Here is a 24,152-nt window from a genome sequence, read left to right on the forward strand (position 1 = left end):
CTACTTGCACTTTGACGTGCTTTCGAACTGCTAGGTGGGCAGGAGCTGGGACCGAGCAATGGGAGCTCACCCCCTTTCAAGCATAGATCCACCCTGTCTGACTTTTAGAAGACGTCTGAAGGCAACGCTGTATTTGTTTTTGTTTTTTTTCAATGTTTTACAAAAACATTTATGCATTGTAAGCCGCCCAGGGTGGCTGGGGAAACCCAGCCAGATGGGTGGGATATAAATAATAAAATTATTGTTATTACTCCACAAGTCACCATTAATGCCACAACTCTACAGCAATCTCAAAGTCGTTGTTGTTCAAAGACTCAAACAAGCTCTATTCTTCACAACTGCGCCGTCCTCTTATACTCATTTTGAAAAGCTTCTTTGCCACAAGTTTTTTAACTTTCATAATTACCATACAGTCATGTTCAGATTCAAGATCTGTGAATATTTTATATACACACACACACACACACACACACACACACACACACTTCAGCCATTTCAGCTTAGTCTGACTCAGCTCCAGCTTAGACGGAGCCCAAAGTTATATATTGTCATTTATTTGCAGATTTATAAACCGCTTCACAGCCCAAAGCAACGAAAGCAGTCTGAAATAAGGTAAGCTAAAATGCAAAAGGTATCAAGTCCATGAACTAAAAACAGTGATACCATTTATACAATTAAACAGCTGATATTCCATAAAATGACTTGGTCATACTTCAGGGAAACAAAAGCATCTTCAGCCACTACCTAAATATCAAGATACCATCAATAATTACAGCAGGGAACCCATTCCAGAGGGCTGGAGCTGCAACTCTAAAAGCCTGGTTTCTAGGACAAACTAAGCACACATTGGTACCCTATCTGATATATGGTGTGAGGTCCCTTAGGTAACCTGTTCCTGAGGTGCTTAGGATTTAAATGCAGCATATCAGTAGCCAGATGCCAGCAGCTCCCTCAGCAGAGTTGTTTTATGGTGTTGAGATGATGCTACAGTCAACAACCTAGCCGTGGCATTCTGTACCAGCTGCAGCTACCAGTTCAAGCCCAAGGGAAGTCCCAGATGGAGCACATTGCAGCAATCTAATCTCAATGTTACCAAAGCCTAGCCCTTAGTTACCAACCTATGGGGGGGCACAACAGAGGAAATGCCCATCGTGTGGAACAAGCTTCCATCAGATGTCAAAGAAATAAGCAGCTATCCTATTTTTCAGAGACATCTGAAGGCAGTCCTGTTTAGGGACGTTTTTAATATCTAACGCTGTATTGTTTTAACATTCATTTGGGAGCTGCCCAGAGTGGCTGGGGAAGCCCAGCCAGATGGGCGGGGTACAAATAATAAATTATTATTATTATTATTATTATTATTATTAGCCATTTTTACTTATTTATTTAGTTTATTTCTATACCATCCTTTGGACAGAACACAAGATGGTTTACAACAGAAACAGGTAGATAAGGATACATAAAATCCATTTTTAAAAAACCCACAGTCCATTAGAAATGCACAACAGCAAATCAGTGAAAGACAATTACTAATAGCAATCAGGTCACTCTTCCTCCGAATTAACCGCTGCTGAAAAATATGTGTTGTGTGCAGGATTCCTGCATTACAGGGGGTTGGACTAGATGACTCTTGGGGCCCCTTTCCAACTCTACAATTCTATGGTTCTATGTGGAGGGATTTTTGGTGGGGGGCAAACCTCAGCTGAACAGAAACACCACTGCATGCTATGAATTCAGGGGCAAAATGCAAAGTGACGCCTTCTCACATCCCTGCTCTAAGCTTGGCCTGGTATGCATGTAAAGATATACAGTAAAGCAATTTATTTATTCCTTTATATGTTATAGACACTTATAAACCACTCTTCACCTGAAGGGCAGAGAACATATGTGTATTAAAACCACATTATATTACCCATAAAACCACAATAAAATAAAAATAAAAAGCAGCAAAAATCAGATAAAACACACTGGGTCATTATTACACTGTACTTGACCTCAAGGGACTGTATGAATAAGAAAAGGTTTGAATTCATGGAGGAGAGGGCTACTAGCCATGATGGTTGGGCTGTGCCTCACCTGTTGGAGGCAGCACTGCTTCTGAACACCCAGGGTGCTGGGAACCACAGGAGGGGAGAGAGTCCTTGTGCTGAAATTCTGTGTGTGGGTTTCCCACAGGTATCTGGTTAGCCACCTCATGAGAAGAGAAGACTCCCTGGAAAAGACCCTGATGTTGGGAAAGATTGAGGGCACAAGGAGAAGGGGACGACAGAGGACGAGATGGTTGGACAGTGTTCTCGAAGACACCAACATGAGTCTGACCAAACTGCGGGAGGCAGTGGAAGACAGGAGTGTCTGGCATGCTCTGGTCCATGGGGTCACGAAGAGTCGGACACGACTAAACGACTAAACAACAACATCTGGTTGGCCACTGTGAGAGCAGGATGCTGGACTAGGTGGGCCATTGGCCTGATCCTGTGGGCTCTTCTTAAGATGCAAGATTTAGCACAACCTAGACCTTTGAGTATAGTTAAAGCTATGGTTTTCCCAGTAGTAATGTACGGAAGTGAGAGCTGGACCATAAAGAAGGCTGATAGCCAAAGAATTGATGCTTTTGAATTATGGTGCTGGAGGAGACTCTTGAGAGTCTCATGGACTGCAAGAAGATCAAACCTATCCATTCTTAAAGAAATCAGCCCAGAGTGCTCACTAGAAGGACAGATCCTGAAGTTGAGGGTCCAGTACTTTGGCCACCTCATGAGAAGAGAAGACTCCCTGGAAAAGACCCTGATGTTGGGAAAGATGGAGGGCACAAGGAGAAGGGGATGACAGAGGATGAGATGGTTGGACAGTGTTCTTGAAGCGACTGGCATGAGTTTGGCCAAACTGCGAGAGGCAGTGAAGGATAGGCGTGCCTGGCGTGTTCTGGTCCATGGGGTCGCAAAGAGTCGGACACGACTGAACGACTGAATAACAACAAAAGACCTTTGAGAAACTGAAAAGAACTTAAGATACCAGAATTAGAACTTTGAAATGTATAAACAGGACCATCCGGCTAAATCATGTTCTCCTTCATCAACAGAGCATACAGATGAAATTAAGGATGGATAACGTTGCAGGAGATAGGGTAGGAACCTCAGGAGTTGCCTGCATGAGACATTTACATCGATGGAGCTTGAAATCTTTAGGGACAAGCCCTGAGGCCTCGGCTGAGTTAAGCGAGACCACTCACGTGTAAAAATAAGCAAGTCTCCAGGCGTCATCAGACAAGAGCAGAAGAAAAAGATGCACTTCCTACCACCCTCACATGAAGTGACAACGTGGCACAGCGGGGAAAGATTCAGAGAACCAATTCCTTGACATTTAAAATTACTATTTCTTGGAAGAGGAATTGCTAAAAAAAGAGAGTAAAGTTAGGCTGTTTATTTTGAAAGCACTGGGTTCTATCTCCCCTTCTTGAGGGATTATCCAAGCTAGATTCTCACTCCCTGTGATTTTTGTACACCTATGGGGCAGGCGGAATCTCTTCACATTAAAAGGAACAAACCCTCAGAGAACCATTTCAAAAATAATATACAGAAATAACAATAGGGCACATCAACACTACAAGTTTAACTATCTGAACCAAAGGCACCGGCTCCTGGGGTCTGAGGCACCATGGTCCCCAATCTTTATTTTGAAGGGGGAAACCCCCCTCAATGTTTAGAGGGGGGCCCCATGCAACATCAGGACATTGTGCGACACTGCGTGCAGGACATCAGGGTGTGATGCAGCACTGCAGGCGGGCCCCCTCCATCCTCCTGGTCTGAACAGTTCTTAAGGAAGCATGGGGAAACTACAGTTTCCAGGGTGCCTTATGGGTGATGACCATCATGGTGTAGGCACCAAATTCTAGCTTAACGTTATGCAAGCCGCAGATGTCTTCATACATGAGTCTCACAGCCAGACTGCATTCTGAATTCACAGGTGTGTAATGAAAACCACATGAGAACCATTCAACCCACAAGGGACAGAAGTCAGATGGAAGTTTTCTAGAACGTTCCATTACTCCTGGACTACGTTTTCAGCTGCATTTGCAAACACACTCACAACTCTTTTCTTGCTCTGAAGTATTTATGACCCTTCTTATGAGAACATGCCCCAACGAGCAGCCTCAACCTTCCATGTACATGGGCCAAAGCGATCCAACTCAAGGCTCCAAGGGGCTTGTAAGACAAGCACGTCAATGAAGCCCAAATTAGAAGTGACACATAGGTCACTGAAAGAAGAGCTGGTGTGGTATAGTGGCAGGGCCAGCTCACCCATGAGGCAAGGTTAGGTAGCAGGAACCACAGGGGCAACAGATCTATCTTCCAAGGAATGTATCACCCCCTGCTTCTCCCATGGTGGCAGCTATGGCTGTGGCACACTTCTTGGAGGCCTTTATCTGCTGCCTCCTTGGCCATGCCCCCGCATGCTGCCTCTGAAGCTGCCTCTTGGTGAGTAGGAGGCGCTGTTGGTCTTCCCCCAGTATTGTTCCCGATGTGGATCTTCACTCACCCCTTCTTTCCTGGTGGGAACGGGGCATTTTGTGGTTTGCTTCAGGTGCCAAAATGTCTTCAGCGAGCCCTGTGTAGCGGTTACAGTGGGTGATTAGGATCATAGAGACCCCAGTTGGCCATGAACCTCCCTGGGCAACCTCCGAGCAAACATAATGTTTCCTCACAAGTTTATTGTGAGGATAAAATGAAGGAGGAAAGATAATCAGCCATGTCACCATGAGCTCCTTTGAGAAAGGGTATGTGGGGGTGGGAGAAATTAGCTTAAGAAACACGCTACTGCCCAATTGCAAGCTTGAAAATTTATTTCTTGCAAAATGCTCTCAAATACGCAGGAGTGTGCATGAGAAGGGAATGATGCAGGCGGCAAGATCACCAAGAAACCGGGGTCGGGTTCTGCAAGAGGAGAAATGACATGCAACTGACGTGAATTATCTTGGTGTGCAAAGCTATGGCACACTCAGTAGGTAGGGCTGGGGCCTAGAAGCCTTGCAAGATCATGGGATTCCTGTCCTGCTGTGCATATGCAACAGTAATGGCTTCTTCAAATGCCCCTTGCTTTTGCAGTCATTTGGCAGGGAGGCAAGGAGGAAGAGAAGATTTACTGCTGATTTCTGGAGACTGCAGAAAGGGTGAAGGAAGGTGAAGGACCAGAGAAGGGAAATGGGTGATCCTCCAGATGTTGTTGGATTGCAACACCACTTTCCTCAACATTTGGCCATGTTGGCTGGGACGTCAGAGTCCAATGACATCATAGAATCATAGAACTGTTGAGTTGGAAGGGTCCCCAAGGGTCATCTGGTCCAACACCCTGCAATACAGGAATCTCAGCTGAAGCATATGGAGTCCCCATCAGCTTCCCTATCCATGGACTATAGGACCACCCTTCAAGGGGTGAGGTCCCCGCCCCCCAAAACGGGCGTATCACGCTTCACAGTGAGTTCCTGCATCCCTAGAAATCTGCATGCACAACTTTTCAAAGGGTATTCATTTCCATCTCTTGCTTAGTCACAATTAAAACAGAAAACCCAGGGGAGTAGCAAGATGCATCCAAGAATTATTATTTTTTTTAAGAAGGCACACGCTTCCAGGCAGGGAATACAAATTGGATACCAGCACCGCAAGACACTGGCCTATCTCTTCCAGAACGATTTGCTTTTAATTTCCAGTGACTAATCATTTGTTTACCTTTAATATTCAGCAGCAGATGTGTAGGTTTCATAGGTTACATATTAATAGCACTTATGAAATGAGAATGATCAATGTTTCCGTGTCAGCACACAAATTAGAGGGCCTACTTTGAAGCAGGGTTAGCCAAGGGTGGTTTCTGCAAGCTATAATTGGACTCCAACTCCCATCAGCCTCAGCTAGCAGAGCCAATAGTCTGGGGTGCTGGGAGTTGTAGTCCAATGAAGCTGGAGGGCACCATGATGCCTCTACCTGACTTAAAACACCTTCCGGCAGTTCAGAACACCGGTGAAGTCTTTACATTGGGAGATAAATGGAGAGAGGGAAATAATTAAATAAGAGAAACCTTTGGGTTCAGAAATGGGCTACCAAAATGATCAAGGAGATGGAGTGGTTCCCCTATGAGGAACGGTTGCAGCACTTGAGGTTTTTTAGTTTAGAGGTAAGAGTCGACTTGATGGAAGTTCATAAAATTGGGCATAGGGTAGAGAAAGTGGATAAAGATAAGTTATCCCTCCCTCTCTCATAACATTGTGGACATCCGATAAAGCTCAATGATGGAAGATTCAGGACGGAAACACAAAAAGCACTCCACACACAGCTATGGGATCTGTTTGAGAAGAGGCAGTGATGGCCAACAACTTTGATGGGTTTTTTAAAAAAGGATTGGACAAATTCGTGGAAGACAAGGCTAACAGTGCCTACTAGCCATGATGGCAATGTTTTGCCTTTGGTTGGCAGCAATATGCTTCTGAGTACCAGTTCCTGGAAACTGCTGGAGCGGAGAGTTGCTCTTGAGCCCAAGTCCTGCTTGAGGGTTTACCAAAGGCATCTGGGTGGCCACTGTGAGGACAGGATACTAGACGAGATGGTCCACTGGCCTGATCCAGCAGGCTCTTCCTATATTCTTTTGCTCTCATGTCAAATATAAAATAAGATGTTAAGATTCCCTATGCCACTTGAGAGTCAGTGTTTTGTGGTGGGTCAGAGTACTAGAAGCAATGGCACAGCTAGGTAACTTTTAGGGCTCTCCCAACTGTTTCAGCCCAGACAAATTCCGGACATTTCAGAGAGAATGGAAGAAAGGAACTGGGAAACAGAGTGACACTCTGACAGGGGAGGAATTAGCTGTCTGAGGTTTTTGTGGCTCCATTTTTCTACTTTTCGGAAGGGAGAAGCAAATGGCAAAACCCACTCCAATCAGTTATGAAGCAAGACACCCAGCAAATGCTTTCAAGACAAGGGATAATGATGTAGCATAATCTCCAGGAAGTTTGGAATATGGTTGTCCCAATACAATAAACAGCAGAAATCCTATTGAAACTTAGATAAGGTGTTAAGAAGTTAACACGCTTCAGAGTGTGTTACAGTAGGACTAGGAAGCAGTAGGGCAGCTTAGATGATTTTAGACTCTGGACTTAAATGGTGCTGTTGCTGGTGGGGGAGGCGGTAGACCTCTGCTGATGTCAATGTACACTACTCCACAATGTGAAAAGCAAGGGCTTTGGCATGAGGAAACCCTTCTGCTCAATCTTCTGAATGGGGCCCTAACTAAAGAATCTAGGAATACGCCTTGTATTGAAGCAGATCATTGGCCCATCTAGCTCAATATTGCATACACTGCTGGCAGTAGCTCTCCACCATTCCAGACTGGGGGATGAACCCTAACCTAGGATGCTGGGGGATGAACCCTGCATGCAAAGTTTAGAATGTATGTATAGAAACAAAGGAAGCTGCTTTATACTGAGTCAGACCATTGACCCACCTAGTTCAGGACTGTCCACACTGACTGGCAGGGGCTCTCTGGGGTTTCAGGCAGGGGTCCCTCCGAGCGCTACCTAGACATGCAAGAGATTGAACATGGAAAGCTGATGTTCCCGCCACTCAGCTACAGCACTCCCCAAAGTCCTGGCCTCGCGGCACCACTGCCGGAAAGTTTGGGATTCAAGTCCCTACGGCAGCTCACTGCGTGATGTTGGGCCAGTCACAATCTCTCAGCCCAACCTACCTGACAAGTGTTGTGTTGGTGTGCAGTTAAACTGAGCAGGGGTTTAAATCACATCAGCTAGCTTGAGCTCCTTAGAGGAAAGGCAAGATGCAGATCTAAGTAAACGAAAGTTTGGGTTGCATATATAACTGCACATGACCACTCTCTGAAAAGGATTGGGGAAAGGAGGTGAAGTTTTGCAAACCAGTCTCAAGCTACACATTCATCAAGCAGCCTTAATCAACCCTTGTCTGTTCTCCTATTAACATTCAAGGGATAACACGAGTGCTCTACCTTACTGGGTTGTTGTAAAGGTTTCAGAGGTATTGCTACGAATATTCAGAAGCAGTCCCCTGTCTGTGCTAAAATGTCATTCGATATATGTGCTCAAGTGTCTCCCTCAACCTGAAAAGTTTTCTTTGGCTATTTTCTCCTCCCTAGGGCCCCCCCCCCACACTATTCACAGTTATTAACACTTGGTATTATTTCTGTTTCAAGCTTTGGTATGCAATATTTAGTCACTTGTAAGTATTAAAACATAGCTTACCCACGTGAAGAACCAATTCACCTTTATTCAGCCATCTCGTTAATGTATTTGTAGCTGTAATGAACTCTACTACTGACAGCTCTGAATTCTTTCCAACGCTGAAACCCACTCCCCATCACTGCTGTATTTTAAATGTGTGACAGGCTTTTGTTTTGTTTTTTAGAGGTAAATAATCACTCCCCGACCAACCACGGTATATGAATTAGGGAAGAGAGGGGATTCTGCCCCATTATGGAAAAGTGGGAGTTCTGTTACAGGTGAGTGCTAAGAGATGAAAAGCAGAGATATACCTCGTCCAAATGCTGCCTAAAATGCTAAAATGCATCTTTCTTTTTTGTTAACTATACGGGCTCATTCCTTATAGAAAACTCAGGAGGGCAGAATTGCTTCCAGTACCCTCAGTCTGACCTTATCTAGGAGAGAGTGTTCCACCTCTGGAAAGAACATCTACATGTAAAGTTCAAACTGTCAAAATTATTCCATATTATACTATTTCCTCTCCATCTTTTGCATACTTTTGAGGGGGTGTGTGTGTGAGGAATCCTGTATGAACTTATTCTACTGATTTGATTGTATTTTTTTTTATAACCAAAAATGCAATATTGCACTCTGTGGCTTCTCTGGTCTAATTACAAGCAACAGCGATTAATCAGGACAGACAAGTAGGTCCATTCCTGCTACTTCAGGGGTTTTTTAAGGCACACAAGCGTCGATGTCAAACCCAGTGCACAGAAATAGCTGTGCACTGATGAAGCAACCTTCAGTTTCTTAATCAAGTATGCAGCCACATCAAAGATAAAATGATACACACCCTATATAGAGTCCTAGATCTCTGTACTAAGGACCTCTCCCCCACACACCCTTCGCATACAGCTTTGTTTATTTTATTAAGCAAAAAGCAAAAACACTGTACTTACACAGATAGCAATAAACCTCTCTCTCCCACAGTTACATCTATACAAGCAACTCTCTCGGCGTTAACCCCAAACCCCGTCTGTAATTGCTATTCACAAAGAGCCCACTTAGGAAATGCAAATAGCGCATCGAGCATATCTTACCTTGCATCCAAACATCAACGACAAAGTGTTGTTGGTGCAGGCAACTTTGCAGTGGCAAATCATTGGTGTAACGCTGTCAGAACAGTTAACAATACGGCACATTCCTTGAGGGCTGCAGTGGAAGCAGCCAGCCGGAGGAACAAAAACAAGCAGCTAAGCCCGCACATGGAAAAGCAACACATTCAGCTCAACAGCTTCTCTCTCCCTCTCTTCCGATTGCTGGTCAGAAGCAGCATCCTCGACTCTTCGCCACCTGTGCCCCCAATCCAACCATCCCCTTCCTCGTAGATGAATCAATGCTGCAGCATCAGTCATGAAGTGTCAGGGCTTCCCCCTTTCAGTGTTGGGGGGTGGGATTATTTTTTTAAAATTACACACCCCCTCCTCTACACTGAACAGAAAATGGAAATGAAGGTGGAATAGCAGGTGTGAACGCATTAGCATGTAAAAGGATGCCTACCGCCTACTCGTAATAATCACATAAGATTGTCATGCTAGCTCAAGTGGGCTGAAAATTATGCCATCGGAAGAAAAATACTGCAGCTCCCGATTTGGTAAAAAGCCAGTGGCTTGCTGCAATACATAGTCATTGTGGAAAGGGAAGAAACTGGGACCTTGCTTCAGAAGCCTTCAGCATGTTACCGAGAAAAGATTCCAGGAAGAAGAAGAAGAAGAAATATGTGTCCCCGGCACTCCGGCAGCAACACCGGAAAAAAACTCCCAGGAAGAGGGAGGAAGGAAGGAAGAAAAGAAGAAGGATCTGTCTGGTGGAACTCGGAAGCAGCAGCAGCAGCCTCTCCTTCGTCTGAAAGATGAGCCTCTGCTTGAAAGAAACCGGTGCTGGGTTTACAAGGGGAACGGCGAAAAAAGTCCAGACAGTTGCAAGTAAAATTCAGAGACTCTTCTTCACCAGACGTGGAGGGGCAAGGGGAGAAACAGACATCCCCAGATACCAGTTTGCAAATAAATGAGCTGCAAGAGGATACACTGTGTTATTCTGGAAACTTATCAGTTGGAAGGTTTGGTACAGTTCTGTTAATGATGCCTCGGGTACATTAGGTGACCGATCTCTGCAGCCACAGCAGACGCTGTGATTGTCCAGTGGTTTGACTTTCTGGAGGCGCACTCCATTGTCTCTCGAGACAGATGGATGCCAACAGTCTTAGGTGATTGAGCCATTTTGGCTGATTGGTTGCACAGGTTTAGGTGGTTGGTTATATGCATATAGATTGATATTAGCACCACGTGAAGTTCATTTGTAAGGAAGGGTGCCAAGCAGGAAAGAATGTTTCCTGATAGCTGCTGTTTTCAGGTGCGATACGATCACATACTGGCAGATTCGGGTTGATTTTGGTGCCCTTTTGCAAGAAAGCCACTTCCTCGCAAAGCCGAACTTTTTGCTGTAAGGAAAGTACTGGGGAATTGCACTGGGAAGTGTGGGATACTCCTTTGCTTGATGTAATGTCATAAAAAAAACCTCATTGGGAACAAATCAGAATGGATACTTAGTAAACAGCTGCCATTGTCTAACCTCCACACAAAACTTTTGCAAATAAATCAGGATGAGTGGTTTATTATTATTATTATTATTATTATTATTATTATTATTATTATTTTACTTTTAAAATAATATTTATTTGTATTTGTAACAAATGGAGCAACAATCTCCTGAACTGTTTACTAGTTTATGTGGAACAACAACAACAAAAAACTCCACAAAACAATTTTTAAAAATCCAGAAGTAACAATTATTCATATTTCCTCTCCACAGTATTTAATAAAACATTCTCATAGAAAGAACTGAAGAAGGAAGTGGGACTAAGTTTCAACAAGTGGGCATGAAATTTAATCAGAATTATTAACAGGTCATCTAGAAGCATACTCTGAGACTGAGCTGTGGCACAAACTCACCTCATATACAATCTATTCATCTTCCAGCCTCAGTCCTCCAGGTGCAATGTGGGAATGAAATGGGCCTGCTGGATTAAAATCATGTGAAGGGCTTTGAACAGATATGGGGAAAGGCCCCTGTGAACATTAAGGCTAGAATTCTAAGCCCATTTACCTGGGAATAAGACCCATTGAACTCTGTGGGGATTATGTCTGAGTAGAAATGTATGAGGGTCACATCACTTGTAGTTTCGTCATCATGATGCCTCAGCTAGACTGTTTGGGGGGGGGGGACAAGTGATCACCAGCACTTAGCAATGGTGCTTAAACACTTACACAGGCTGCTCAAATGTTCATAGAACTGTAGAGTTGGAAGGGACCCCAAGGGCCATCTAGTCCAACCCCCTGCAATGCAGGAATCTCAGCTAAAGCATCCATGAGAGATGGCCATCCAACCTCTGCTTAAACACCTCCAGAGAAGGAGAACCCACAACCTCCTAAGGGAGACCATTCCACTGGTCAAACAGCTCTTACTGGTCAGAAAGTTTAGTCGGAATATCCTTTCTTGTAACTCGAGTCCTACCCTCCAGAGCAGGAGAAAACAAGCTTGCTCCATCTTCCATGTGACAGCCCTTGAGATATTTGAAGATGTCTCTCATATCTACTCTCAGTCTCCTCTTTCCCAGGCTAAACATACCCAGTTAACAAGCCAATATCAATATTCAGGTATGAATTTACAAGACCCTTAACACTTGAATCCAGGATAGCTTAAGGGATGCCTGATGCTTCATGCAGAATCGTAGAATGGTTGAGTTGGAAGGGTCCGCAAGGGTAATCTAGTCTAACCCCCTACAATGCAAGAATATCCCCATCTAATCATTGATATGTTTTGGGGAGACTGTACTAGTGGTCTCCCATGGCTCAGATGCACAGATTATATCACTAAAAAATTCATAAAACTAGAGTTGGAAGGGACCCTGAGAGTAATCTAGCCCAACCCCCTGCAATGCAGGAATCTCACCAGGAGTTGTGCAGTCACTATTGTGGGCTGGATTCTGTGGGACTCCATCCCAGCAGAGATTAGACAGGCCCACCTCCCTGTTGAACTCCAGGTACCTAACAAAAAGCAGTTTTCCAGCAGGCATTTTAAGGAAGCTTTCTGTTTTCATGATTAGCTTTAATTGGTTTTTATTCATTGCGTGCTACTGTAATTTTTACACACACCATTTAGAGATTTCAGTAATTAAGCACTATGTAAATACCCTAAACCAACAAACAAACCACTTATATTGCCACAAAAAACAAACAAACGCCAAGCATATCCAATGCTATGCATTTTCTTGTTGTTACACATAACGAGTCACCAATTTAAAAGTTTGTTGTACAGGTTGTAGTAAGAGCAGCATACAAGACCCTTTTCTTATTTTGGCTCTTTTGTTTTACCACATGCCTAAAATCAGTATTCTTTTAAAATCTCTGGGGGGAAATTATTTTTTGTTGTAATTTACACTTCTATCAGCAGATTACAACTGGGAGAGATTTACTATAGAACAAGAGGAGTTTAAGTGGAAACACCATACAGTATCAATCACTTTACAGCATCTATTAAAATGCATTACAGCATTTATTAAAATGTCATTGTTTGGGCCGTTGCATTGCTTATGGCTTTCATAAATGCAGTAGCCATTATTTTATTTTATTTAAGAGCAGTGCTTTTTTTTCTTTAAAAAAATGTTTAGGGGTACTCTCATTTTCCCACTCATATTGAAATACTGCCTCTCAATGAGGCCAAGCTTAGATTCACAAAATGTTTAGGGGTATGCGTACCCCTGCACCCCGCCAAAAAAGCACTGTTTAAGGGAGTAGGTAAGGCCTGAAATCCTATTCCCAGTTACCCGAGAGTAAAGTAAAGGTAAAGGGACCCCTGGCTGTTAGGTCCAGTTGTGGACAACTCTGGGGTTGCGGCGCTCATCTCGTTTTATTGGCCGAGGGACCCGGCATACAGCTTCCGGGTCATGTGGCCAGCATGACTAAGCCGCTTCTGGCGAATCAGAGCAGCGCACGGTAATGCCGTTTACCTTCCCGCTGGAGCTGTACCTATTTATCTACTTGCACTTGACGTGCTTTCGAACTGCTAGGTTGGCAGGAGCTGGGACCGGGGAATGGGAGCTCACCCCGTTGCGGGGATTTGAACTTCCGACCTTCTGATCGGCAAGCCCTAATGTGGCTTACTTTAAGGTAAATGTGCTTCAGACATTTCTGCAATTTTTCACAACAGGTGATGCAAGCAATTTTGACGTAAGAACTTGAGAGTTCAAGGTGGATCAAATCTGGGTTTCCCAAACAGTAGGCCAAACATGCTTCTCGGAAACCCAAAGGACAGAAAAGGAACTTGTCTCTCCCATTGTTAAACCTCAGTGACTTGTATTCAGCGGCATACTGCTTCTGAACTGCCTTTTGGTTCTCATTTAAGGTAGGGGGTGGATAAACATTTCCCACCCACCTCCCAAGGTACTGGGTGCAGCCAGAGACAAAACTGCAATTTCACCTTGGCTCATATCAGATTAGGAGTCACAGTCCTGTGTTGATCTATTCAGAAGTCAGTCCTACTGGGGTTAAGAACCTAAGGAGCTGCCTTCTACCAGTGGGTTTGTCTTAGTATTGTCTACACTGATTTGCAAAATGGTCTCCAGGGATTCAGACAAAGGTCTCTCTTAGCCCTACCTAGAGATGCTGGGGACTGAAATTGGGGTTTTCTGCATACAAAGCACAGGCTGACATCTACGGGCATAGAGTGGTATCCTAATTTAATAGATAATAAATAAATAAATAATAAAAGCAATTCCTTTCTGACTTCAGTATGCCCCCTGCCACAAAAATAAAATAAAATACACAAACATACCCATTTCCACATGCTCATTTGCTCCCAGATAGCTGGAAATGTGGATGTGTTTCCGTACAACCAGGGGGAGGAGGAGTTTTGAAATAGAACAAAACATTTCCCCTTCCAATAGTTCTGAAACCACACCAAAAATATTTGGGGGACACATAAAATGAGCTTCCATCCTCAAGTGCTACCAGGCTACAAACTGTCCAACTCTAAAGAAAGGAAGACTTGCGAGTTAGCTGGTCCTGGTTTGGGCGGCAGCGGCGGCGGCGGCGGGGGGGGGGGAGGGGGTGCAGGAGAAACCAGAGATGGCGATAGCCCTTCATATCCCTACAGAAGACTGATTTATTTTTAAAATGTATATACTGCTTAATACAAAAAGAAGGCAGTTTGCATAAGATATTGTCAGGAAACCCCCCTCCCCACGACAGGTAGCATCCCGGGAGCGCTTGGAGTACAGGGGACCACCCCCTCTGTTCACCAGTTCGTCGTCCCCCTCCTCAGGAGGCAGCGACCATTCCTCCAGTGGGGAGGGGGAGTTGGGGGCAGGAAGTCGGCGCAGGGGCTGTGAAGGGATCGCAGAGCCTGAGCACCAAGGGGGAAGCGGGAAACAGGGACAGGTTCCCGCGCCCCGAGTTTGCAGACAGGAAAAACGTGGAAGGGGGAGGCGGGGGTTCAGGATCCCGCACCTCTTTTGCTGGACAAAGAACCGGAAGGGTTCATTCCCGGACTCTGCAGAGGGATGAGATGGACGTTTGAACTTTTGCTCCACTGTAAATATCTGCACAATAAAGAACTTAGTTTTTAGAAGTGCTGCGTTCGGCTGCTTTCTCATGAGCAACCACTGAATGTCCTTACAGATATAATGGGGAGCAGGGGGGGTCAATGAGAGTTCATATAATACCACCACAACAACAAGCAAAGAAGCTTTTATAGAGCTAAATAAAAACAGATTGAAACCACAGAAATAAATCAATAAAACTGACCAGTGCTGAAAAAGGATGGATAAACATCTATATCTTGTTGTGTCTAAATCAGAGCATGGGTAGACATATGTCTTTAAGGGGTGTTTAAAACTTTTTTAAAAAATATATGCACGGCATAGAGAAATGAGATAGAGAACAGTTTCTCTCCCTCTCTCATGTCTCTCGAACGCAGGGGCATCCATTGAAACCGAACGTTGGAAGATCCAGGGCAGATAAAAGAAAGCATTTCTTCACACAGTGCATAGTTAAACCGTGGAACTCTCTCCCACAGGAGGCAGTGATGGCCTCCAACTTCGATGGTTTTAAAAGAGGACTGCACAGATTCGTGGAGGATGAGGCTATGGAGTGTTACCAGCCACAATAGCTAAGCTCTCCCTCCATGGTTAGATGCAGCAATGCTGCTGAATACCAGTTGCTGGAAGCCAAAAGTGGAGCTTGAATCTCACTAGTGGATTTCCCACAGGCATCTGGTTGGCCGCTGTGAGAAAAGGGTGCTGGCTGAGATGGGCCACTGGCTGATGCAGGGGGTTTTTGTATAGGGCATTGCAAAGATGTGAATGGCACTGTGGTCTAAACCACTGAGCTTCTTAGGCTTGCCAATCAGAAGGTCAGCGGTTCGAATCCCCGCGACAGGATGAGCTCCTGTTGCTCTGTCCCAGCTCCTGCCAACCTACCTAGCAGTTCAAAAGCACATCAGTGCAAGTAGATAAATAGGTACTGCTCTGGCGGGAAGGGAAACAGCGTTTCTGTGTGCTGCGGTTCCTGTCACGGTGCCCCGTTGCACCAGAAGCGGTTTAGTCATGCTGGCCACATGACCCAGAAAGCTGTCTGTGGACAAACACCAGCTCCCTCGGCCTGAAACGAGATGAGTGCCGCAACCCCATAGTCACCTTTGACAGGATTTAAACATCCAGGGGTCCATTTACCGCCGCTGAAAGAGCCCATTACATATTGTCATAAGAAGATCTCAAGCACACTTCCATGTTCTCGGAAGATCTGATGGCCTGGCTTCATCTATACTGGAGGAGGCAGCCATCTATGTCTCCTGGTCCCCAATTGCTATGGGTCTCTAATAGTCAGCAACAAAACCTTGAACTTTTGACTGACCTCTGCCAGAAGCAGGATGCTGGACTGAACTATGGGCTGGACCAGCACAGAAAAGAGGTTCTTGCAAACTGCACCCTGAGAATCGAGCTCATGAAAGCAATTACTTACTCCTTTATACTGCTTAATAGTACTGTACTAAGTCTCCGCAGAAATATTGGTTCTATTTATAATATAACTTTTAAATGTTTTTGGGTGCAGAAGTCACGAAGAAAGCAAAAGAGGGTTTTCTTCTTTGTGTGGCCAGTTCTGAATATGCCCAGCAGATGGCACTCTGAACCTTTTATTGTCTCTGTTTCACCATCAATTTAAGACAACAAGTTACAAGGCAATAGGCCTGTTCCTTTTTTCTTTTTGGAAGTGCAGTTTTATAAGCCGTGAAACAGGATGCCAGCCAACAGGTGCTGCCCTTCTCTATTTGTAGTTGGTAGAGGTGTCTGCACCTGTGGAACTTCTGCATCCTGCAAACGAAGCCCCGTCCCTTCTAAAGTGGCGATGCTGTTGGTGCTTCTATTACACTGGTTGTCTACCTCTTCCTGCTCTGATCCCCCAATAATCATACATTTATCATACATATAATAGTGGAGCACATGGTAACTAACACCATCTTATACACATCAATCAAAAACGTATCAGATAGGTAGACAGACAGACAGACACATAGAAACCTAGAAAAGCCTAAAAGAGGAAGAAACCAGCAGGATCTGTAAAAATCCATAGCAATCAGCAGAAACCCAAAAATGCAGAAAGTAACAGGCAAAAGGATCCTAGTTTCAACAGTGATTTAGCTGAGATTCCTGCATTGCAGGGGGTTGGACTAGATGACCATTGGTATCCCTTCCAACACGTAACAAAATTTGATTGGTATTCACAGTTGTCGTTGTTTTCCATCTGCAAAAAATATGTGACTGATTACACACACACACACACACACACACACACACACAAAATTTGCACTGTGATTTTGCATTCAAATTATTGGAGTGGAATAACTTAAGGACAGTGTAAGTTGCCTAATTCATTGTGCAAAATATGCAAGTTCCATATTGTCACCACAGCGAATAATGTAGGTTTTTGGGGGAAGCCGGGCTGCTGCTTTAGAGAAACAGTGTTGCATGCAATGTAGGCAAGGCAGAATGTTGCCTTACTGAGAGCTTAAGATTTCATTGGGCAGAGCGGGGTGCCATGGCCTCTAGCCCTGCTGCTGAACCCAGATGTCTGCCATAACTCGCCTCAATGCTTCATCAGCCAGGGCCCCCTGTAGCTCACAGATCAGATGCCCTGGCTAGCTGGTTTCGCAAACATCCAAGAACTTAAGAGAACCTCTTCTGGATCAGACCAAAGGCCCATCTGGTCCAGCCCAGCATCCTGTTCTTACAGTGGTCAAGCAGATGCCTCTGGAAAGCCCTTAAAAGCCAGGCATGATCTCAACAGCCCTCTATTGCCAAGCAACTGCTATGCAGGGACATGCTGCCTCCAAGAATGGAGATAGATGGGTGTCATTCACATGCTATATTTGTGGATGGACTCCCCGGAAAACCTCAAAAGTGTGGCATGCGAAGTGTATCTTCACACATTTTCTTTCTCCTTCCCTCGGGATGGCAACTTATCAGGGGTGCTGTCAGTGCCGGATTTATGTATAAGCTAAACAAGCTGTAGCTTAGGGCCCCACTCTCTTGGGGGCCCCAAAAAAATGTAAAGGGGGGGAAAAACCTGGATGTACATTTCCAAAATATAAGATAAATAACAAATAAAATGAAACCTACATAAAGCAACAATGTTTTGTGTTGTGTAGGCTCCTATGATGTAAGTAATGGGCCCCGCCTGCTAGCCTGCTCCCTAATATCACTGGTTTGCTCATTTCTATATATAGGGTTCCTACATTCTGCATGGACTACTTGCATGGCAACATGTGCAAATGGCTTGAGATACCTATTAGGTGCATAAATTACCATATAGCATATATTCAACACAAAAAAACAGTGACAATTTGTTGTTCACAAAGGACACCTGGACATATAAGGGCCCCATTACCGTCGGTAGCTTTCAGGGGTCAGCAAACTTTTTCAGCAGGGGGCCAGCCCATTGTCCTTCAGACCTTGTGGGGGGCCGCACTATACTTGGGGGGGGGGAATGAACGAATTCCTATGCCCCACAAATAACCCAGAGATGCATTTTAAATAAAAGCACACATTCTACCTCAGGAGAAGAGAAGACTCCCTAGAAAAGACCCTGATGTTGGGAAAGATGAAGGGCACAAGGAGAAGGGGACGACAGAGGATGAGATGGTTGGACAGTGTTCTCGAAGCTACTAACATGAGTTTGGCCAAACTGCGAGAGGCAGTGAAGGATAGGCGTGCCTGGCGTGCTCTGGTCCATGGGGTCACGAAGAGTCGGACACGACTGAACGACTGAACAACAACAACAACACATTCTACTCATGTAAAAACACGCTGATTCCCAGACCGTCCACGGGCTGGATTTAGAAGGCGATTGGGCCGGATCCAGGCCCCGGGCCTTAGTTTGCCTACCCATGGCTTAGGGCCTCATCAAACCTAAATCCGACCCTGGGTGCTGTAGGAATGAGCTTCCTGCAACAGCAGGAGGTTGGACGGGGCGACCCCCGAGGCCGCTGACTCCAACTCTTACGATTCCCTCTTTATTAAGTTACATATTAAAACAGGTTCTCTTTCAAGTCAGCACTGTCTTGCTCATAACAAGTACTGGTGTAAATTTAGATGAAGGAGTGCGGTTTCCATGACAATCCACTCCATAGTTACAAGCAGGCAGCTACTATCATTAAAAAATGAATCACACTGTTGCCTTAAAGGTGGGAACAGAACAGCATTGCTGGCCCACCGATCAGCAGGGTGTCACGGGGGTTGGGGGGTATTTAATATGTTTTAAGAGGATGCCAAAGAGAGAAATGGAGGCATATTGGGGTGGGTGGGTGTCCCCCATTATTTCTGATGCTACCTCCAGAGTCAAAATTGCTGTATGTCTTTCTTCGTGAGTGCATTATTATTCCCCACCCACCCACCCCTAAGTGTATACTTTACAGTGAGCCTATTCACAAGCTTCTTTAGGAAGATTCTATTTTGAGCAGGAAGAGACAGATGTTAATTTGCTTCTTGTCTTTTCAATCTCCTTGGGTGCGTTCCAAGATAAAATGACATGCTGATTTGTTTCCCAGTCACACGCCACTCGCTACTCAAAATGGTACGCTTTCTTAAACACATGCACACGACCTTCCAGCCTAAACCGGCTCTTCAGAAGACAGAGTAAAAATAAGTACCAGCTGTGTTGTTTCAAAGGTTGCTAACATGCTGCCTTCTATACGATGTTGGGCTCCACCTCCCATCAGCTCCTGCCCACACGGTCAATGGTCAGGGATGATGGGAGTTATAGTCCAGCAACACAGAATCATAGGAGGACAGAACTGTGGAGCTGGAAGGGACCCCCAAGGATCGTCCAGCCCAACCCCCTGCAATGCATATGGAGGACAATGTTTTGGGCATCCCAGTATTACTCCTTTGACAAAGGAACAGGACAGTTTCCCCCTGTCCAAGGAAGAGTTTTGTTTTCTGGTTGTTTTATAGATCGGACAACCAATTTAGCTAGAAAACAGCTGCCTAGAACTGTGGCTTCCTAACTCCTCACTGCCCACAAACCACTTAAAAACTGCTGATGGTCTTGGTGATTTTTCTGCCTGTTGTAGCAATTGTAACATGCTGTGATAGATGCTGTATGGTTTCTGTTTCTGTTTTTACTGCTTCTTTTAGTTCCGGTATTGTCCATAGAATACAAACTGAAATACAGCGTGAGAAATAAAAGCAGTAGTAAAAAAAATTACGCTTAAAAATCAGTATATGATGCAGGCACCTGAATGAAGCCATGGACCACCCCAGCCTAGAGTAAATACTAAGGAAACTATTGTTCAAACACTTTTTGAAAGTAATTTTTTTTTGGGGGGGTGTTAAACCCATAACTCTATCCTTTGTCCCCCCTGCTGTCAGAAGCGTGGCTGGTAGATCTGAAGGGACAGGGGTATTTCTGGGCTTGTGCTAGGGAATTGGTACCCTATCCAATGTTTACCATATCCAATGATGGAGCATCTGGTCCCCTTGGTACTCAACTTCACACACACACACACACACACACACACACACACACACACAATGTGCACTGCTCCATTGTCTTCCAAGACAGGCAGATGCCAACAACAAACCATTGCTACTCATCTTTTAGGAGGTCCGTGAACATTGTTACGGGCTGCATTTATTACATTTATTAAAAAATATTGATATACTGCAATTCATTAGAAAAAAATATCAGAATGGTTTGCAAGAAGTATACATAAAAACTAGACAATAATTTTTTTATGGCCAGGTTAGTATTTTGCAATGCTGCCTTCAGCAGCCTTCCTCATTTATATACTGACAGGGGAATCAATATCTTCCCTACTAACCACAACTGTTGCCACACAGTGTCATTTCTGGTCTGCCTCTGCTTCCATCCAGTCCAGTTGTGTGTGCAGACCAGTGACAACCACCAGCTGTTGCTCCCAGCAATGCATACTACCTCTCCTCATTTAGTCCTCATAAAAAAACCTTGAGGTGTAGGTTAGGCTGAGCAGCAGTGACTGGTGTAAGGTCACCCAGTGAGCTTCATGGCCGAGTGGGGATTCAAAGTTTGGTTTCCCAGGTCTTGGTCAAACACTCTAACCACTACACCACACTGGAGACGCAGCTACATTAGTCAAAATACAGTGGTGCCTCAGGTTACATATGCTTCAGGTTACATACGCTTCAGGTTACATACTCCGCTAACCCAGAAATAACGCTTCAGGTTAAGAACTTTGCTTCAGGATAAGAACAGAAATTGTGCTCTGGCGGTGCAGCGGCAGCGGGAGGCCCCATTAGCTAAAGTGGTGCTTCAGGTTAAAAACAGTTTCAGGTTAAGAACAGACCTCCAGAACGAATTAAGTTCTTAAGCCGAGGTACCACTGTACGGCGTTATAAATGAGTTATAACACTGTGACATCAGATGGCACTGCAGAGCTGAAATCGCAACTCCATGGTATTTTCAATTGTGAGCTTTACAATGGTTTTTTTTGCAGAGCGTTTTTTTTTTTTTTAATAGCTGTGTAGATCCAGCCTGGGTCTCATGGTAGCAGCATGTGGGTGCTTGTGAGTAGGGAGGGCACCTTACTCAGGGCAGCCTCAAAGCTAATGCTAGCCCTTCTCCAAAGGCAGGAAGTTTTAAGACCATCAAGTTGAAGGAACCATTTGCCTGACTCAGTCTCACACCTGGCCCAAGTTGTTTGCTTGCTGTACAGCTTGGAACATGCAGTTCAAGCATTTTTTTTCTCGTTAACAGCAGATAACAGCATTTATACAGACAAAGCATTCCTCCACCAAAAATCCCCAACTCCAGACAATTAGGAGGGGTAAGCTCACATTCCATATAGGAACACCAGCTAACTGCATATACCTAAAATAAAAGTAAACAACAGCAGAAATTTAAGGCAATCCTTCCAGGTAAATTAATGCAGAACTGAATTCAGAGCGCCTCTGGAGCAAGAATACGATCTTTCTTAGTGACAGAGAAGGGGCAAGGGGAGACAAAGAGCACAATCCCATACAGGTCTACTCACAGGTAAGTTCAATGATGTCTACTCCTATGAAAGTGTGTACAAGCCAATGATTTAGCAGTTATTGCTGTACGTGCCAGAGAGCTACACACAAGCTAAAAAAAAAAGCCTCTTTAGCAAAGGCTGTATTAAAAGTGATTTTCTGCCACACTTTGATTAAAGAGATATCATAATCTGCTCAAAGCAACGGGCTGGCCAACTCGCTAACACAGCGTGAGGTTTTACCACCTAAGAGACGCAAGGGTTTCATTGCAGTCAACACCATGTTACCAGCAGTTCAGGATTTCCACAGCAGTGCAACTGTCTGCCCTTTTCTTGCACCCAAGACTACTGTCAACTTCACATAAAAATGCCTAAGAAACAATAATAGTAGGCAGTCTTGGTTTATGAGCTCCTCCAGCACTACCTTCTCAGATCTCTTACCTACCGCAACCAGAAAGCCCATCAATCAGATCGACGGAAGACCATTAATGGCGCTCTCTTCTGCACAAACCAGGAAGCCAACAAACTGAGCTGAGGAAACAGAGAGACTTGTGGTTGTAGCCAGTACTAGTCCTACGCAAAGCAGACCCAGTGAAGTTAATAGAATTCCAATAGTTCTACTCTGCGTAGGGTGTAGTTGGATGCAACACACAATAGGGTGGCCAAAAATGGCATGCAAGGACAAGAGGAAGATTTGTGAGGGGTGAGAGACTCTGTCTGCCATCAGAGGGTGGTTGGTTTCATCTATGCTGCCATACCTCTAGCCTAAAGAACCTTCAGAAGGAAGTTGCTGCCATAGACATCATGTGTCTATGTATTTTAATGAGCTGAACAGAGTGAAAGATTATGAGTCATGTGGGTGTGGAGAGTTTGTGTATGAACTTAACAGTGCTTAGTTTATCTGACTTTTAGAAGACATCTGAAGGTAGCCCTATTTAGGGAAGTTTTAAATGTTTGGTGTTTTATTGCTTTATTATTATTATTATTATTATTATTATTATTATTATTATTATTATTATTAACAATAATAATAATATTCTGTTGGGAACCAGCCAGAGTGGCTGGGGAAACCCAGCCAGATGGGCAGGGTATAAATAAATTATTAATTATTATTATTATTACTACTACTACTATTGATATTTTGTTAATATTGTTAATATTGTTTCATAGATTATAAATGTATTGATTTGTTAATCATATAATATAACTTATGGTTTAATTGTGATGCTTAGCATATTTTTTAGTTGTTACCTTGCTGTATGCTTGGGAAACATGGACCGCTTATAAACGCCATCTCCAACTCCTTGAAAGATTTCATCAACGGTGTCTCCAAAAAATGTTACACATCACTTGGGAAGACAGGCGAACTAATGCCAGTGTACTGGAAGAAGCAAAGATCACCAGTGTCGAAGCAATGATTCTTCAACATCAACTTCGTTGGACTGGTCATGTTGTACGGATGCCTGATTATTGTCTTCCAAAGCAATTACCCTATTCTGAACTTTAAAAATGGAAAGCATAATGCTGGTGGTCAACAAAAGAGGTTCAAAGACTCTCTCAAGGCAAATCTATAAAAAAAATGTAGTATAAACACCGACAACTGGGAAACACTTGCCTGCGAGTGCTCCAGTTGGGGAATAGCCTTTACCAAAGGTGTCATGGGCTTTGAAGACACTCGAGCTCAGGACGAAAGGGAGAAATGCGCTAAGAGGAAGGCACGCTTGGCAAATCCACACCGTGATCAACTCCCACCAGGAAACCTATGTCCCCACTGTGGAAGGACATGTGGATCCAGAATTGGCCTCCACAGTCACTTACAGACTCACTGTTAAAACCGTGTTTATGGAAGATGATCTTACTCGGCTACAAGTGATCGTCAAAGAAGAAGAAGATATATTGTAATTGCTTCACTGATGATTTGTTAATTATTATATATGATTTATGCTGTATTTGTGATGGACACGACTAAACAACAACAGCAAAATCACGTTACTGCTACTTATTGTTTGTGAACCACTCTGGGATTCATTTGAATGAAAAGCAACATCGGAATATAATGAATCAATCCATTAAATCAATAATTCCACGGTCAAAAACTACCACCTAATCCACACATGTACACTCAGCATAGTGCAAAGGTGATTTTGATTGTAGCCTAATTTCTTTATTTAAAAACATCAGGAGCAAAGTTGTCAAGCATTGTTGATGTGGACCAGATAATAGCCGAGGGCCATCCTAAATTTGAAAAATGTGAAATCCGAAATCCAGGTCTTCTATGTCTCTATACAAGCATGACTGAATGCAAGAATGCAGATTGAGAAAGGAGCTCAACCCA

At 44.2% G+C, this 24,152-nt stretch overlaps 1 protein-coding gene across 17 annotated transcripts in view; it reads right to left on the bottom strand.

Annotated features, from left to right (window-relative positions):
- DLG2 (discs large MAGUK scaffold protein 2) overlaps positions 1 to 24,152 on the bottom strand; it is an 834,734-nt gene that overhangs the window by 463,320 nt on the left and 347,262 nt on the right. For 4 of the 17 annotated variants that reach the window (XM_033146063.1, XM_033146061.1, XM_033146056.1 and 1 more), the window contains exon 1: positions 9,316 to 9,604. The exons of the other annotated variants lie outside the window; for them this stretch is intronic. In XM_033146063.1, the coding sequence (XP_033001954.1) occupies positions 9,316 to 9,417 (102 nt within the window). In that variant the 5' untranslated portion in view covers positions 9,418 to 9,604. Of the gene's footprint in view, positions 1 to 9,315; positions 9,605 to 24,152 lie in introns of those variants that run through there. 17 annotated transcript variants of the gene reach the window in all.

Source organism: Lacerta agilis, chromosome 4 (genome assembly GCF_009819535.1).
Source record: "Lacerta agilis isolate rLacAgi1 chromosome 4, rLacAgi1.pri, whole genome shotgun sequence".
In the NCBI taxonomy this organism is placed as follows: domain Eukaryota; kingdom Metazoa; phylum Chordata; class Lepidosauria; order Squamata; family Lacertidae; genus Lacerta; species Lacerta agilis.